Raw genomic sequence first — 18,937 nt, 5'->3', positions numbered from 1 at the left:
AATCTTGCAGTGCCAAAGAGTTTCTTTTAAGGGAAATGTGCATGCTGATAGCGTAAGGCATGGCAAATCAGGTTAAATTTGTACTCCCTGCACACATAAATAGATGCACTTTGCTTTTGTTTTTGCTGATAATGGACATACGGATATGTGCTTGGAGTTAGTTATCTTTGTCTTCCCAGTTTCTGTTAATTTGTCTTTGTTTTGACTATCTTGTCATTGTGTTCTCTTTGTTATGAAACTATTGTTGAATTCCTTTTGTCAAAAAATGTCCTCATTTGTCAAAATGTATCCTTTGGTCAAATAACATCTCAATTGTGTGAGTTTTTGTCACATATTGTATATTCCATTTCATTATGCAGTAAACTTTCTTTTCTGTCTTGTGTGCACAAAATGATCTCCATCCACTCAGCAAATAACTTCATATCATGCAGCCAGCTATGTGGTTTATTCTCGTCTTGATTGGCTGGAAACCTGATGAGTTTTTGCCTGTAAATAATTCATTCCTTAGATGGGAGTGTGGCTCTTGGCCGACTTTGTGCAATGAATGACTCCATGCGAATGACTCTGTGAATGATTCTGTGCAAAGACTTAAAGTGCGAATGACTCAAAGTGGATGACTCTGTGTATACATATGACTCAATGTGAATATATATGACTCTATATAATTTAATGACCAACTTGGATTATAAATGATTTAACTTGGATTACTGGTAGTCAATTTCAGTAGCTTGGAATCCGAGTGAATCACTCTGTGTATATGACTCTATTTGATTGACTAACTTGGATTATAAATAATATAACTTGGATTACTGGTCCCACTATTGTAGTAGCTTAGACTGAAAGTGAGCGACTCAATTTGAATGACTCCATTTAAATGACTCTATTATGTATGAATTTATGCAATGACTCACAAGTGAATGACTCACAAGTGAATGACTCACAAGTGAATGGCTCTATGTATATGACTTTATATGTGAATGACTAACTTGGATTGTAAATGATTTAATTTGGATTTGTCAAATTCAGTTGCTCTGACTCAAAATGAGTGACTCAATTTGATTGACTCTATATTAGAATGATTCTATGCAATGACTCCAAGTGAGCGACTCTATGAATATGATTATATGAATATAACTATTGGATTATAAATGATTTTAACTTAAATTATATATAATCAATGTAAGTATAGCTCTGACTCAAAGTGAGTAACTCCTATGTGCATGAATTAACTAACCGTTTGAATGACTAATGTGAATTATTCAGTTTGAGTGACTCAATTTGAAACTCAAGTTGAATGAGTACTAGAATGACTCGGATTATAAATGACTCAACTGGAATTATTAAACCTAGATACAAGCAAATTCCTTTCAAAGATTAAATGATATGGACCCAATACTGAATCAATATGACTGACTCGTTGCATGTTCATGAAATTGCATTTTTAGCCTACTTAGTGATGCCATGGACTAACATTTTGTACTCAACTTTTGACTCATGACTAAGATGCCTTAATAACCCACGACTTAAGGAAACCCAATGAGTTGCTTTTGGAATCACTTTTTGAATCTGTGTGCATGATGAGTGCCTCTGTTTGAAAGTTGTTGAATTTTGAAGTATCGGATTAGGGTTGTATTTGTAGACTACTTTGAAATGGATCGTCATAGACAAAGATGAAGGCTGCTAGTTCTATTTTGTCTTCCTGAATGAGTGATCACTTTTAAAAGGTTCCCTTGACAGTAAATTAGTGCATGGAACTTGTTATGGGGTGAACTGGTTTGCACTGCTGGTATGGTTTGAATTGGTAGATGAAGTCTTTGGTAGATTTAGATGAGGCTTCCACTCCCTTATAAATATATATATATATGAACTTAACAGCCGTAAAATCTGTAAATATAAAATAAGTAGTTTTAGATCTAGTTATCATTGTCATTTCTACATACTGCCGAATCAGGTATCGATTAGAAAGTGTACATGGTTAAAACAAAAACCATACAAAACCAATAGTAGTATCTTTCTTTTGGAACACAACAGCCTGCCTTTGCTTTCCAATCTCACTTTGCCTTGCATAGTAAATGGGTGTAACTGAAGTTTGGTATTTGTTACAGAATGCTACTTCCTTTTATGTGGGTTTGTGATAGATGAGCTACAATAGGACAAACCCCTGTTTTGCATCATATGGAACATTCAAAAAGAACTTTTTTTGAATTATTTCTGTTCTTTTTAAATGATAAATGTTAGGGATGAAATCAAAACTCGACCGGCTGTCAACCGCCCGGTTCGGCCGGTTACGTCCGGTTGCTATTGTTTAAACAATGAAAACTGGATGGAACTGCCTGGAACTGGCGGTTGACCACCGTTAAGTTTTGGATTTCATCCTTACATCCATTTGACACTGTTGACAGATTTTTATATGGCAAGAATGTTCAAGAAAGTGACTGAAAGATGCAATCATTTTGAAAATTAAGGTTCGTTTGTGAGATGCAAGCAGTATGTAGCGATCACAATGATAAGAAATCACAATAGCCTGTATAAATGTACATGCTCATACGCACACATCTTTAATGTTGAAACTCTTTTGATTGAATTTAGTGTGGTACTTGCAACCCCACCATTTTATACATAGCAACACAGTGTTTCTAGTTTGATGTTGTTGCATTTTCATGAATCATTTTATGGCAAGTTTGATTGTGTTTGCTAAAATGAATAAATATTTGAATAAAAAACACCAAATTTCAGTGTTCAATAATGAAAAAAGAATTTCGTAATACAAAAAACAACAACTTTGCATGCATTCTAAAAACTTGTGAAAAAAAATTCTTTATGAAGAAACGAGAAAATGGATAGTGTGTATTATAGATGTTGGAATGAACTGCATTATGTACTTGACTCTGAGTCCGTGATTTGGTTTACTTGGATTCCATGTTACTTTGTTTATTTTCTTTTTAACAGCCACATATCCCAATGCATATGGTCAGTTGTCTCAGGCTTTTACCACACAGCAACCAGCTGTCATGCCTACACCCCAGAGAGAAGGTAAGCTACAGACTTATGACATGTGTTAGGAGGAGGGCGGGGACAGAGGGGGATTTAGGGGGCACCCCTAATTTTTTGCAGATCAGTGTCTGACTTTGTGTTGGCACCGAGTCACCCTGGCAGCGGCTCTGCACCCACAATATGGTGTCCCCCTATTGAAAATTCCTGGATCTGCCCCTGGGGGAGTTATACCCGGTAGGACTCCGGTGTAGAAGAGAAGTGTTTTGTAGCTTTGGAAGGACTGATTTATTGTTAATTGATTTAGGCTTTAACCACACAGCAATCACATAAACCAGTTTACAGTCCTTCAAAACCAGATTAATATCCTGCCATTACACTGTGTTGATTGTATAAGAAGAGTAAAACCAGTTTAGTTCTCATGATTAGAGACTGTGTATGTGACATAAACCAGTTTATAGTCTTTTAAAACCAGATTAATATCCTACCATTACACTGTGTTGATTGTATAAGAAGAGTAAAACCAGTTTAGTTCTCACGATTACAGGACCTGAGGGGTGCAACCTGTTCATTTACCATCTGCCTCAAGAGTTTGGTGACGGCGAGCTCATGCAGATGTTCATGCCGTTTGGAAACGTCATCAGCTCCAAGGTGTTTGTGGACAGAGCCACCAACCAGAGCAAATGTTTTGGTAAGCAAAACAAGTGGTGTAAATCACATGATCGTATTTAATATGTTGAGATGCACAACATCACATACAACATCAGCATGCATGGTGTACACATTTCATACACTTTAAGGGGGTACTACACCCCTGGCAAATTTTGTGCCTATTTTTTTTTTTTTTTCAAAACTTATAGCGCATTGGTGACAATTAAGATATGTATATTATAGGGGCAAGGAATACAACCACTGCACTGACAATTCAGCAACTCAAGGCAAGTAGTTATTGATTTATTGATCAAATATTGGTTTTCCCTCATTTTTGACTGTAACTCCACAACTGATGTCTGTGCTGAAATAAAATTTCCAGTGCAGTAGTTGTGGTCCTTGCCCCTATAATATACATATCTTACTTGTCACCAATGCAGTATAATTTTGGTGAAAAATGCAAAAATAGGTACAGAATTGGGCAGGGGTGTAGTACCCCCTTAAATGAATGATTACATTTGGTCATGGAAGTAGTGCTGGTTGCAAGAAGTACTTTATAATTTTACATGACATGATTGGGGTCATGTTGACATGAACATGGCAGTTGGCCATTCAATTTATGGATACATGGCACTCATACCCACACACCCCATCTTAACAGAATGGACGACTGCAGATCTGTCGGATAACGCTTTTTCAATGGGAAATGAACTTTGCTGCTTGGATAATGTCACGATGAGGTTTGCATTTATTCCGTATTGAAAAGCATGCTCCGACGGATCTGCACTCAACAGGCCTCTAACTATACCTGCAAATGAGAACCTGCAACATTTTCCTAACCGAAGACCTTGCACACCTGAAGTTAAGCTCCAAACCATGGACCCTGACTTGACCTTATACTATCCAACCAAGACCTGACCCTACTCTGGCAAATGAGATATGGGCTATATGCAAGTTACATTGTTTTGCTATACACTGGTAGGAATGGGACACTATGGACATCCTCAGTTGCAGAGTGTCCTCAGTATCATTGTATATGCAAGTTTATGTCCTCATTTGCCGGTTTTATAAGTGCACACATACGAACACCTCACATAAACAGAAATACCATACACATACATATCAAGTATGTGCAAGCATACAGTTAAACATGTATAAATAGTTGAAATACAAACAAATTTATGCCAAGTGTTTCTAAAATAAAAATTGACTCTATTCTAGAAATGTTTACCTAATGTACCCTTTTACCTGACCCCAACTAAAACAAATGTGTACCATTCTTCTACCGACCACACCTAGTTTGTAATTGTTTGTCCATATTATGCATCAGGCAATATACATTTGAAAACTTGTATATAATCTCTCAAATCATTGCTGACCTGATTTCATAAAGATATCTGATACATTGCGAGTGTCCAGACCCCTGCCAGGCTACCAAGCTCTTCTTTAATTCAGCTCCAGTAAATTTGTGTATAAGATTAAAAAATGCATAATTCTACGGGAATGATTTCACTATGAGTGAGGAAGTACAAGGTTAGCTAGGTTCTATCATTTTCCATTTAGATATGTTTGATAATATTTAGTCTTGATTGCTTCTAATCTAAAGCCCCTTACATTATAAATGAGCTTTCCTCAGGAATAGGTTAAAAGCATATAAACACATTTGAATTTATTACCGCCTTCCTTACGTGATAATACATTTAGGATCTATGCATTTTAGAATTGCAATAAAAAAATGAAACCCAGTTTTGTCCTGCAAATTTTGATGCCTCGTTGGTCTTAGTAGACCAAAATTGGTTGCCATGGTGACCCTTAGAATGAAAAGATGCAGATTCAAAAGTTACACCTAAACCCATAATTTTACTTGTACGCCTGTCATCCTTGACCAGTCATGTAGAGAATGTAATGGAACACTGACTTGAGTAGCTTCTTAGTGCAACTTTTGATTCGGCATCTTTTTCATTCAAATGAGTCACCATGGCTACAAAATTTGAGCTATCAAGACAAATGAGGTATCAAAATTGGCTCAACTAAAATGGGTTTCATTTTGCTATTTCAGTTTTAAGATTTGATGCATAGATTTTGAGTTATTGTCTTGTAAGAAAGGGGGTAATTACTGTTTGTGATGTGTTTATATATAAATAGTACACCAAAGTATCTTTACTCATGGAATAGAGCCCATAATTTAAAAACCAACCGATATGCAGAATAAAATATTGCATCTATTAAAAATACGAATGTACCTTTATTGTTTAATTTTAAAATTATGGACTCTTTTCAAAGTATAAAGATACATTTTGTGCATATTTTATCTAAAAAATCTCTCATGACTGGATTATAATATCATTTGAATACAAAAGTATAATTTCGTAACATATTTTAATTAACAATTTCTTTTGCTGCAAAAATGAAAAAAAAATGTTGATCAAAATATTACATTGAAATTCTGCACATGTGTAACAATATACTATAGATGTAACTTTTTGGACGTATTTTTCTAACATTATCCTGATAACTGAACCTGAATTCCTTATGTATGTGTGCATGTTGGCAAAACAGATGTGGACCCCAACTGCAACATCCTAACTCAGGGTATGGATGAACTCACAATAAGCCGATCTTATTCTGGTGCGTTGGCCACTAGATGGCGCTTAGTCTGCCTACTGCTGTAATCACCCGTCAGTCAGTCAGTCAGTGCGTTGGCTACTGTGTTTTGATGTTATTTTGGATGGATGGATGGTTGGGTTGGTCATGGCGGGACCCTGCATGTTATGTCTCTTTGTTATCGTTTCACCCTTATTGCTGTGACTATTTGGCCATAGAAATATATCATTTGGGGATTTTTTTTCCAAAATTTGAAATTGAAACATGCTCGTATGGTATATCGATAATCTGCGGTTTTAATAATCAATAACAGATTTAGTTTAAGCTGTACATTGATTATCTGATAATTGATAATCTACGCAGTTAGATTCTCATTCAATTTATGTTTTATCTCGTTGGTATGTCATGAACTTGAATCATCACACAGTAAAATGTTCTTGTGTCGTAATCATATCTGCTGATGTGTGCACTTACAAAAAAGACTTTGAATTCTATATACTTGTATTCAACAAATCCGAGCAACTTAAACAGTGGTCACCACTCTAACCACAATCCTTTCCCTAATCCCTTAATCCTAATCCCTTAATCCTAATCCCTTAATCCTAATCCCTTAATCCTAATCATTGCCCTAAATCCTAACCCTAATGGGCTATCCAGTTGAAATCCATGGAAGACATGACCTTAATATTCTGCACAGGGAGTGTGAATTTCAAATGGTTACCTGAATGGGTGACTCCATTTGAAATTCACACTCCCTGTGTGGAGAGATTAAAGTGATGTGTTCCATAGGGGGTGGATGGATTTCAACTGGAATAGGCCAATCTCTTGAGTTGGTGGCCAAACAAATTCTTGCCAAAATCAAACGGTGGAACAGTTGTAGACAATGTTGAACTGTTTCTGCAAGGCACAATAATTGGGATGTGTAAGGTCACATGCATGGATGTAATGCATGAAGTTACTTTATTGAATTTTTTTTGAAACCTATTGTTCTTGTCCAAACTGTCAAATCTTAATTACTCAAGACCTTAATTACTCAATATTGGTATTTGGGATGGGGATGGTGGGTGTGAGGAGGATCATTTTGTTACATCAAAAAAGACAATGTTTTTTTGTCGTGTCAGGACATAAGGGTTATAAGTAAATTTAGATGGTGAGAAGAGGCAAAATAGTCACAGCCATTTCCCGGTTTATTTTTTGTTATTATTTCTTTAGCAACATGTAGAGATCAATTTCTATCTGTCACTCAGTCAACATAATAGAGCATGCAGCAACTATATAATGCAACAGAGAACCCGATTGAAGCCGATAATCGACCCTCAATAGAGCCAACCATTTTGGTAGGGTTGTTATATCATTGTTGTGGCAATTTCAATACCAAGTGGTCAGTCAATATGGTGTGGTGTGTAATTATTGAAAGCCCGTTTATTCTGTCAAATGATTTTTCTGGATGTTGTTGTGATCAATGGTCATAGTTTTTTAATTTTTCTTTCAAACAAGGCACCAATATTTTCTTGTATTTTTTTTTTTGCTGTGTGTTACATTTGTGTATTGGTTCGTACACCTGTTATACTGTTATTATCTTTCTTGATATGGTGTTAAATATGTACAGCCAATTTAAGTGTTCTTTCTTTTTTTTAAATATCAAAGCTTTTTTTTGGTATCCCTGTACCAAATTATTCAATTTGTTTTTCAAATTTTGCCTTGCGATGTTTCATAGATGGCTTTGGCTCAGTCCGTCAGTAAAAGTGGATATTATACGATTTTGTACAGTTCTCCTTGGTTGACATGTGATAAATTGAACTGTTCTGTCTGCTCTATATAGTTGTTCTTAATCAATGTATTGATCTCTGTAGGTTGCATATTTATTATTTATTCATTTATTTATTTATTTATTTATTTATATCCTTTTTACCCTCCCCGATTTGAAAAATAACATATCTCAGGGGTCATGACCTCTTGATGACCCCTTCCTGACATACTGGATTTATGATAGCAATTTGTCAAACAGATCATCTTACAACTTGCACAATTACAGCATACGCAAAAGTTTAGGGTGACATGCTGTGGAATGCTGGGTGACAAGCTGTGGGTACTTCATCATAAGCCTCACTTTGAAGTTGAAATCAAAGTGAAAGTGAGGCTTGTGGTTTATGGTACAAAGAGCCTGTCACACTTTATTGCATAATACCCTAAGCATCCTTGTATTTCTGGTTGTGTTATTATGTAAGAATGGGTCTGTGTATGCCAGAGTATTCTCACATTCTGAGCACAAATCTACAGGGCTTTTTTTTTTTTTTTTGACAATCTTAATGTAGATGTGTGGGATAGGTAGTATAGTGACTAAGGTAGCAACAAAGTTTGGAACTCTATCTGCAGGAGGCCTTCAGTTGGCATGCAAGAGATTTGTCAACTTGTTTGTATGCTGTTTGAGCTATGAAGGATAAAAAAACACCCTGTGACAGTCCCGGGACCTGCAGTGTAGTGTATCTAAATTAATCTCCAACTCCTGTCTGGTATATAGCTGTACGAGTATGTAATATTTTAGGGGCTAAAATTCTTCAGCTACAGGTAGGGAGTTTTGGATAGGGTATGGTGTCACTCCTGCAATTTTGCAAGGGGAATTTCATATTATAAATGGATATGGTAATATTATTTTCTTACAAATGTGCTGTTACATTTTATTCTTGGTCTCTGAATTGGTTGTCCATTTTAATGAGGCAGGTATACAGTATCCCTGTATCATAAAATATAAGACGGACCCCAATGAGGATGAAGTTCAAAGTTTGAAGTGCAAAGTTCAAATTCTTGTTCAAGGAATGTATGCAAAGTTCAAGTATATATTCTCATGTTTAAGAGACTTGGCTATTAAAGACCAAGGCTTTGTAATGATCAGGATTGGTAATATTGATAGGATTGGGGCTAACTAGAAAGTGACTTTCAACTATTTGTTTTGTCAAGACAAAAGCAAAAACTTTTTTTCTGTTCCTGATGAATCTCTTCGGTCATGTTATATAGAAGTGATTTTGACTAAATCATTGATTTGGTTTGAAACTCGCAGGTTGGTTTACCTCAAATACCCAACTATAATACTGCTCCCTGGCCCTTCTCACCCATAAATTAGTTACAACCCCATAGTCTTGTCTCGTTTCAAGTTGAAAGTAATGCTATGGTAGTTTTCGCAGAGGCAGATTCGAATCAGTGCATTTATGCGGTTGAATCGCCCTTCTATGCTTGTGTATATGCCCTGTGGGATTAGGGTTGGTGCATAAGATTCAAATCTGCCACTGCAAAATCCAAGATGGTGTTACTCTCAATTTGAGATGAGACAGAATATTATTATTTCTGTAAAATAATGGACAATCTTTGAAAAACGAATCAATTCTTCGGTATTGTATATTATGGAGATTGAAGACAATATATGCCATTAAGGGGGTACTAAACCCCTGCGGTAAATTTGTGTCTATTTTTGCATTTTTCTCAAAAAATAATAACACACTGGTAGCAAAAGTTATATATATTTTTGGGGCAAGGAATCCAATTACTACACTGAAATTTCAGTGGCTCAAGACAAGCGGTTCAGTATATATGATAGGAAATGAGGTACATCCTAGCGGTACCTTATTCCACTTGCCTTGGGTCACTGGAATTCCAGTGTAGTAATTGGATTCCTTGCCCCTATAACATACATAACTTTTGTTACCACTGTGTTATTAGTTTTGAGAAAAATGAAAAAATAGACACAAATTTATCGAGGGGTGTAGTACCCCCTTAAGGGTGCATGATTAATATAATGGATTTGTACTCTGAATTGAGCATATTCTGGCCAAAATAAATTGAGGGGGAGCTGCCTGTCTGCCCATCGGTTAGTATCCTATATTGTGCTTTACCACAATTACCTTACTTGTATGAGTGAATCAATAGTTGACTGGTTTCATTACTTGTGTTTGATTTCCTAGGCTTTGTGAGCTTTGATAACCCCCAGAGTGCCCAGGCCGCCATCCAGGCCATGAACGGATTCCAGATTGGGATGAAACGACTCAAGGTACAACTCAAGCGCCCCAAGGATGCCAGCAAGCCGTACTAAGATGTGTACAGCAACATATTTATCTGTGAGTACACCACGTTATAAGAGATAAGGCCCAAAGAGTACTGACTCAAAATTGCCTCATGCGTAATGGTGTTGTAAATCTGACATTGGTTTATCGCTCATGGAGTGAATGAATGAGGGCAAATAGTGTACCTCTGGCATTTATCGGTTTAAGCCCGAAGAATGTACATGTAGAATGCGAGCAGCAGAACACTTTGATCAAAGTTTGCATAACGAAATAATCTGGAAGTACAATTATTTTGACCTCCATGGGCGACACACAAACATGGTGTGGAGTGATCAGCATTCTTTGGTTTTACTCATTTGGCCTTTCCCAATTCAGACTCTAAAACCGATTTTAATTGGTTGCAAAATATTATGTCTTGAGCCAATCAGAGATGAGGTGAGAATAGTCAGTAAGGCTAAAGGGGAGTAGGCTAAAGGGGAGTAGGCTCTCAAAAATTACTGAGAGATCTATCGGCTCTATTTTGATTGGGGGGCTCTTTAAAAAAAAGGTAGTAGTGCCCATTGGGTGAAATGATGGCTCTGAAAAGAGTAAATCAATGAAGATCTTATTGATCACACATTAGGCTGTTATTGTTTCTAACAAAAAGGTGATGGCTCTTGTAAAGTATTGTTGTTAATTAAGAATATTTTAGTGAGCAAGATGATAGACCTTGCCCTTTGATAATTAGAAACAGGCTTCATAATTAACGTTAACATAGGGGCGGCTCACTTTTTGATCACTTGTAACAAAATATTTCTTTTTTTGCTTCTCTTTTCAGATTGAATGTTGACATAATCAGGAAGGAGCACCTCTGTATATTACTGTGTGAGACATTTTGTTTTCAACTCACAGAAACACACTACTTGACCTCTGTGGAGCAAGGTCAACAAACAAGAGTGCACTTCCAAATTGTATAATAGGTATAAAGAAAAGAAAAAAAAACTTTGTCGATGCCGACAGTCCACGTGTGGAAGTTATACCAAAGGACATAGGAACAAACAAACCAAAGGTCGTTCGTTTTGTTGTTGGTGACTTCACTGTGATGTATAATTGAGTGGAATTTAACGTGGATTGAGTTTTTTCCAAGTGTATAAAGAAAACTTCTTTTTTTTTCTTCATCGTATCTTCATAAGGAACTGCTTATTTGAAAGAAAAAAGTATGCATTTGGATGCATATTGATGCTTTTTTGTATCTTGTATGAAAGGAGTAACAGTATTCAATACATGAATGATCATTGTTTTCTTTTCTTTTTTTCTAACAATGTCCCATTATTTCTGATCTAGATAAATATTGTGTAATTATTAAGACTTTTAAGTGACTTTAAAACAATTCAAATGTACGGAAGGATTGATTCCCAGGCAGGAAATATATACCTCCGTACTTTGCGGGTACATGTTTCAACATTGGTGTTTGTTCTTCATCAGAAAAAAACTTTTTATTTTCAACTTTTTGTTTGGAGTTGCTCGTTGACTGTTCAGTGTTGATTATATTACTATACTAATGTAACATAAAGATAATTTATTCTCTATACTAGTCTATTACGCATATGTGTGGATGTTTGTTCAACGAAAAAAATATTACAAAGCAAAAGTTTTAGTGTACGTATGACTGGGACCAACACTAATCAAGATTATCACATCTTTCTCATTGTGGTGAAATTGATATGTATGTTTGTTTTTCTGTTTGTTTGTTTGATTTTATTTTATGTTTTTTGCTCTGGGACACCTTAGTCATGTCAAATAATTCTGAGAACGTCAATTGTTGTTTCACATGTCATTTCTGGTGATAGCTTGCACAAACTCACTGCAAAAATATTTTATTGTCAATTCTTACATTTGAGCGATATTGTAGTTTGTGTGCACACTTTAAAGTAGTCGCATTTTCTTGTCGAAGTCAGTTTGTTGACAATAAAGATTGTGGAGTCTAAATCATGGACTTAATAAATGTGTGCTATAAATTGTTTAGATTATCTGTGCTCAAATTGTGTGCAGCTGATGAAATTATAGTGCAACAACTCAAAAACAGGATGAAAGCAGAATTGAGCGTAATTTGATGTGCAAGGCTTTTTCTATCAACTCAAAATGATTATTTCTTAGAAGACATCCACTGCACAACTTGGTACTAACTATATATACATTACATCTCATTCATTTGTGACAGTAAAATCTTTTTCTTTAAATAATTATGTGAAACCAACAAAGATGTCTTTAAAAATACCATAGTTTGGTCAATTTAGAAATGCAATGATAATTGCCCTGTGGTCGTGATTTTAGTATTAGTTTGCTATCTAAAGTTATCAGTGAAAAGAAGTACTCACATTACCAATGCAAATACCACAATGTGTAATTATATTTATTGCAAGAAATTAATTTACATCATGATGTTATATTGGTAGATTTAGCCCTTATCAATTACCAGTGTGCTATGATAAAAAACACAATTGTTTTAAACTTGCCCCACTTGAAGTGGTTGAAATTTACTTTGATTGTTTGGAAAAAGGCAAATGTTATTTGTATTTGAAATAGATTTTCTGGTTTTTGTGCAAAATTGTCCTCTTTTTTTTAACCGACTTTAATAGTATGATCTTCTGGCTGTGTCAAACTTGTAATCCTATTAACTATGCCCTTTTGATGATGCTGAAAAAGTTGATAAGCCAAAGTTGAAATTGTATTGCTGAATTATAAACAAGTCATTAACAGACCAAATATGTATTAGTTGAATTTGACAATTCCGTATGTGCAAGTACAATAACTATATATTTTTGATTTATTTTGACAAATTTAAGTTGCCAGTTGGATGGATAATAGGTGTTGCTGTATTGACAAAATGAAACATATGCAGTGTAATGTCCTATATTTACTTTTGTGCATAGAATCACAGTTTCAAAGTCCAAATGTTTGTGCTCCTGGCTGGGCGTAAATGTTATAACAAAGTTGCATATATTGTGTTATGTTAACAGAATAACAAATTCATACATTTAAAAATATGTTTTGTAACCGATTATTACAAACTAATTACAAATCAATTGTGCATATTGCTCTGTAAAATGTTGAATAAAAGTAACATAAATTATCCAACTTTGTTGCAGATGATTTGGGCAATTTCCAGTTGTAATCCATATACACCTCCTGTGGAAGACATGACTTTAACCTCCCACACAGGTGGTGTAGATTTCAAATGGAGTTACCCATTCAGGTAAACCCCATTTGAAATTCACACTCCCTGTGTGGAAAATTAAGTTCATGTCTTCCATAGGGGTGTCAACTGGAATTACCCATTGAAAACTTGCAAGTATCATAGTTAAATATTAGCTGGGATTATAAACATGCTTTATCTGATTAAGGTGTCGACAAGGGCAGGTCCAGGATTTGTAAATTTGTCAAATTACTGGGAGGGGGGTAGAGGCTAAAATTTGCTGGGCGGAAAGGGTTGACACACCCTTCACACACCTGGAATCCACCTCTAGAATCTCTAGAAATACTATGTGGAAATTTTTTAGAAAAAAAACCAAAATATTATCTTGCACCACTTGTGTGCTATTATAGTGGTGTGTTTGAAATATGGCCTTTTTTTTGTCTTGTATTCAACTATGAGTGTAAAAGTACAGCATTGGTTCAATTCAATATATGTTCACTGCCAGTTCATTTTTATTTATTTATTTTCCCCTAAGTTTTCTGTTCATCTTTTATTTTCATATGAATATAACATGAACAAAACAGTTCATTGAAATGATGCAGACTACCAGTATTATTCTCATCCTCAAAGGCACAGTTGATTGACCTTGGTATATTTCTGTACTTTACTGATCTGACATAGTGTATTCTGGATATGATGTAATATTGTCTTCAGGGACTTGGGTGTTCATCTTTGTATTGGAATATTGAACGGTGATGAACTGTGTCGTTGAGTATGAGATTAGTTTGTATTATGGGGGTGTTGCAATAGGAATTACAATCTGCTCCATGTGTGTACATTGTTAGTAGTCAGTTTGTTCATTTTTGTTGTTTTCTTTTTAAGTTTTGTGTTGGATTTCAGTAATTGTATGTTTGTGATACAAATATATATACAAGGTGCAATATATGGGGGAAAGAGCAGGTTGTCATGGAAATGGAACAACAGTGGGTTGCCAGTTCCAATTTACTTAAGATTACACTGATTAATTGATTTGTCTTAACAAAATGTGACCAAAAATGTTGGTTTAAGGGAACAGATTATACCAGATTTATTAATTACAATGTTGATCAAAAATTGATCTTAATATTCATATTTTGTGGGTTTGGTATGTAGGCCTATACGCAACCTGTGCATTCCTTTTCAGCGGTTGAGGACAAAAAAAAGTAGGCAAAAGGCCTATGTTACATTGCATTCCAGTTGTACAAAGCGTTTTCATACACAGTCTAAGAGGACCAAGTTGCATGTATGTGACAATTATGTTTTGTAAGAGTGGCCAATCTAGACCATTGTTATTCAATGTGGCAACAGTGTAGATCCTCTTGCTGTGCTATTCTGTATAGTAAACAAAACACTGAAAAAAGTGAGTGGGCACAAAGTTTAAGAAAAAAAATGTGTGTCTCAAATTGTTGCCCAATTTGTGGCAGTTCAACTCAAAATTGGGATTTATATCTATTTATTACTTACCTTTATTTATACATAAAAGTTTCCTATTTATAAAAAGAAGGCAAATGTTATGTAATAACTTATTTATTATGGACCTATTTATTCAAGATATTAACTTATTGCAGTAGGTAAGGACTTACTCATGTAATTAGATGAAAGAAATGTGTTTTAAGTTATTTCACCTATTGAATATTTATTATGTATACTGTCCAATCAACTCTTGGAAAAGTACTCTAACTTATTTGCATATATGTTATGAAAAAATGCCCTGTTTAATTTGATTAATTGATGAAACTCATTTGATGGCGTTTCTAGAATATAATTTGCTAGATTGGAAATGGATTTGTCGTCAAGTGTTTCTAGCTTATAATTTGCAAGGTTTCTTTGCAAAAAAATGAACTCAATTCTGACAGTGTTTCTAGTATATAATTTGCAGGACAAGCCATTTCTTGATAATTTATTGTGAAACAGGCAGTCAATGTAATGTTGTGAAAAACTAATACAGTTTGCTGCATTAGGATAGATTATTTTTAAAAAACAGTTTATCAATGGTGTAAACACCGCACAATGCCTGTAATCCATTTACAATGAACAATTTGTACATTTGTTTTCTCAACATGTTCACATGATCCATTTTTTATACTTGGAATTTCCCTGAGTGTTTTTGTCTATGGTGAAAATTACCAAAATTGGTAATTGCCACTACTTTATATAGGGTCATTCCAGGTTAAAAATATGTCTATAGTGAGTAGATGGACAATTATACTGCACATATATAATGTCAGACACTTTGATTTGTCATCAGAAATTGGCTTCTCATATATTATAGAGGAGGTTTCCAAATTTGGAAGACAGAAAAATTCTGCTTGTTAATATTATTAAGAATATGTACCTCATTAGGGCTAATAAAAGCGAATACTAAGTCATTAAAGACAGGAGCATATATATGTACAGTAAACTAGCGAGGCCAAAGTACTTAGATTTAGCGTAGTTTTAGGAGATAGAAATAGGCCGGTAGATCAGCAAACCAATAGGGTTGTGTAGCAGCTTCAAGCGTAGTTCAACTTGGTAATAAACCAAGTTAATAGGCTGTAGAGAACAAAAGCGTAGAGAATTTAATAAAAAGCACTTGTATTATATTTGAAGAAATAAGAAAAATCTGACTACCAGACAATCACTTGATAATAAATTTGTAGAGTAGATGATGCCACTGCAAATTTATCCTGTAATATCAGTGAAAATCACAAGATCAAGATTTGGGGTCTTATCGTGTCGCGGGTTTTACAAATAAAGAAAGAAAATATTTATATTTTAACCCAGAATGGATCTTGGTGATTTTTTTTTTATAAATACTGATTTTGTAAGGTAAACTGGTTTGCTGTATTTGGTTAAACCAGGTTACCACACATGTAAACCAGATTATTTAATCAGGGGAATCAACAAATCTGGTTTATGATAATCTTTTAAAAACAGACAAATTATGATATTATCTTATTGAAATAGAGTAAGATGGTATTATATACATATATATATATATACATTTATATATAATAACACAATAGTATGTAGTTCACACAAAAAGAAACCTGTAGAAGCAGCATAAAACAATATAAAAATGATTTACATAGCTGTAATCTTTATCCATAGTAGCACTACTTTTTTGTAGTTAGATATAATCATCATCACTTCCAATAGGTTTTATGAAGTGTAAAATCAAGGTGGCGTTTTACAGGCCATTCTGGTAATAAAATAATGTTATTTCATGCACTCTGTGAGCTGGTTACACGTCGGTGGCCCTATTTGAATATACCGTTTTTTACCACGAATTGGATGACAGATTAAAAAAAGTAAAAAATTTATTTTTTAACATCGAATTAAATGGAGATATGATGATTTAAAAAAGAGCTTTTAAATCTCACTATAATCCAATTTTTGGGTTTTTCTGTTTTTGGTGGTTGTAGCTTTAATCTATTTATTAACGATTTAATGGTAAAAATGGTTACTAAATGGTCATTGAATTTTGTGCCCGTGTTTTTTCTTAGTGATTTTGGTGATGTAATTTGGTGAATTCAGTGAGTGGTTGGTGGTGGTTAATTCTTTTTTTTTTCCAATTTTTTTTCGTAACTGTTGCAGATATCGTAACGTGATCACTGTTGTCGTTATAAGCCTTTCTCTCAGTCATTCTGTGTATCACCCGAGCCTAGTAGTTTTTAGGAATGCCAAAGGCTGCACCTACAAAATAGCTGCCGTGCAGAATTTTCTTTTGATGCTTATCAAAAATCGCAAATGTGCATGTCGATTTTATAACTTAATAATATGCTAATCTTGAAACTTGCTTTACTAAGGTGTCGAAAAGACCCATGCTAAGGAGTAATGATTTAATTATAATGATAAAATATTAAAAGGCAGCTATTATGTTGGCAGCTTTTTTGCATTCCAGTCAATATACAGAGGCTTGTTTTTATCTTGTTATGCTGAAGAGAATTTTAATCACCTCATGATGTTTATCAAACACAGAGAAATAGTTCACACTAAAATACTCCTCAGCAATGGTGTAGTAGATTTTTTGAACTCTTAAGGCAATAGGCCACTTCAGACTATAGGCTGATATACAATCTCATCCTCAAGACAAAAGTTGCACTGTATCTAAGAAACATACCCGGCATTCTGGGTATCATTCTCATACCCAGAGGTGATGTTTTCTGTGTTGAAGTGTATTCAGGATGTCTTCCTTGACTATGAGATTGTCACCATCAGCCTATAGGTTTTTTGCTATGTATCCATAATTTACCTTGCTATGTGATATGATGCAAAATATAAACATTCCTGGCATTTGGGTGCTATAACAACTCATTTTTGGTTGGAATATGCCACCCAAATGTTGGATCAAAATCCGCCCAATTTTGGATAGCAGCTGTGCAGATTGTGTTTTCTATCACTGGTAACATCATTGTTATATGGAATGTACGGCCCATGCACCCAATTTGGGCTGGTTTTCTGTGGTGAAACAGGTGGCTTTCTTTCTCTCAATGTCCAACAGGTGTTTTTGTATACAATTGTGACATTCCAGACATTTCTTTCCAAACAAAAAAATATGAATAACTTTAAAAAAAATCTAGTGGGAACATCTTGTGTGTCATTCACAGTAATATATGTGAAGTAAAATTTAGTGGGAAGTCTTTAACTTTTTGTCCTGTGCATATGGTCGGTAAAAATTATAAATATTATATGAAGCATACCAGAGCCTTATTTTGTTTATAAGACCACTTTTCATTTGTACAGACTTAAAATAATCTGATTGTAATCAGATGTATGAGAGAAAGAGTTTTGATACTATATACTTTTTTAACGTCGGGGACCCCGACTGGATTAACCTCAGCTCACAGCGTGCATACTTGTATTATATAACTTACATATGAAAAAAAAGAAACAAAAAACATGATCACTTTACTACAAGACATATTTCAGGTTCTTTTGAACCTAAAAAGAAAATGTAGTTGTTAGATTTTAAGAAATGCATACTTAAGAAAAAAGATGAAAAAAATTATATGAGGGTATATAAATATCTCGTAGTCATACAAAGAATGATGTAAAATATCTGTAATTTGACTGGAGATATATCACACATTATACTACAATGAGTAGAGAGCAAAAGAAGATGTGTACAGGGAGAACTGCATGAAGATGCTTAAAGATGATTTAAGAAGAAAATCAAAAAAGAATAAAAGCACTAAAAGCACATAGCACAATGATCCTCAAATACTTGGTCTCTTCTGTGTCTTTATTTCTATGGTTGTCATTTTGTATATCCAAATTGGTTAAAGCAATGCCAATTATAAACATGTAGTTTATACTTGATTGACAAGAGAGCTGCGACCAGCTACATACATCTTCCAGGATTTATTAATATGAATAAATCAATTTGAGCAGCTTTTTTAGTGGATGTAGAATATTCGATGTACAGTAACATGTCTCTGTT

The 18,937-nt window shown here is 34.6% G+C and overlaps 2 protein-coding genes across 2 annotated transcripts in view; one reads left to right on the top strand and one right to left on the bottom strand.

Annotated features, from left to right (window-relative positions):
- LOC140141779 (CUGBP Elav-like family member 4) overlaps positions 1–18,718 on the top strand; it is an 82,127-nt gene extending 63,409 nt beyond the window's left edge. The window contains 5 exon segments of the mRNA XM_072163645.1: positions 2,947–3,033; positions 3,539–3,682; positions 6,202–6,270; positions 10,203–10,355; positions 11,119–18,718. Of these exon segments, the coding sequence (XP_072019746.1) occupies positions 2,947–3,033; positions 3,539–3,682; positions 6,202–6,270; positions 10,203–10,330 (428 nt within the window). The 3' untranslated portion in view covers positions 10,331–10,355; positions 11,119–18,718.
- LOC140141785 (uncharacterized) overlaps positions 1–18,937 on the bottom strand; it is a 251,222-nt gene that overhangs the window by 161,087 nt on the left and 71,198 nt on the right. The gene's annotated exons all lie outside the window — the stretch shown is intronic.

Source organism: Amphiura filiformis, chromosome 20 (assembly GCF_039555335.1).
Source record: "Amphiura filiformis chromosome 20, Afil_fr2py, whole genome shotgun sequence".
In the NCBI taxonomy this organism is placed as follows: Eukaryota; Metazoa; Echinodermata; class Ophiuroidea; order Amphilepidida; family Amphiuridae; genus Amphiura; species Amphiura filiformis.
This window is presented reverse-complemented; position numbering and strand designations above follow the sequence as displayed.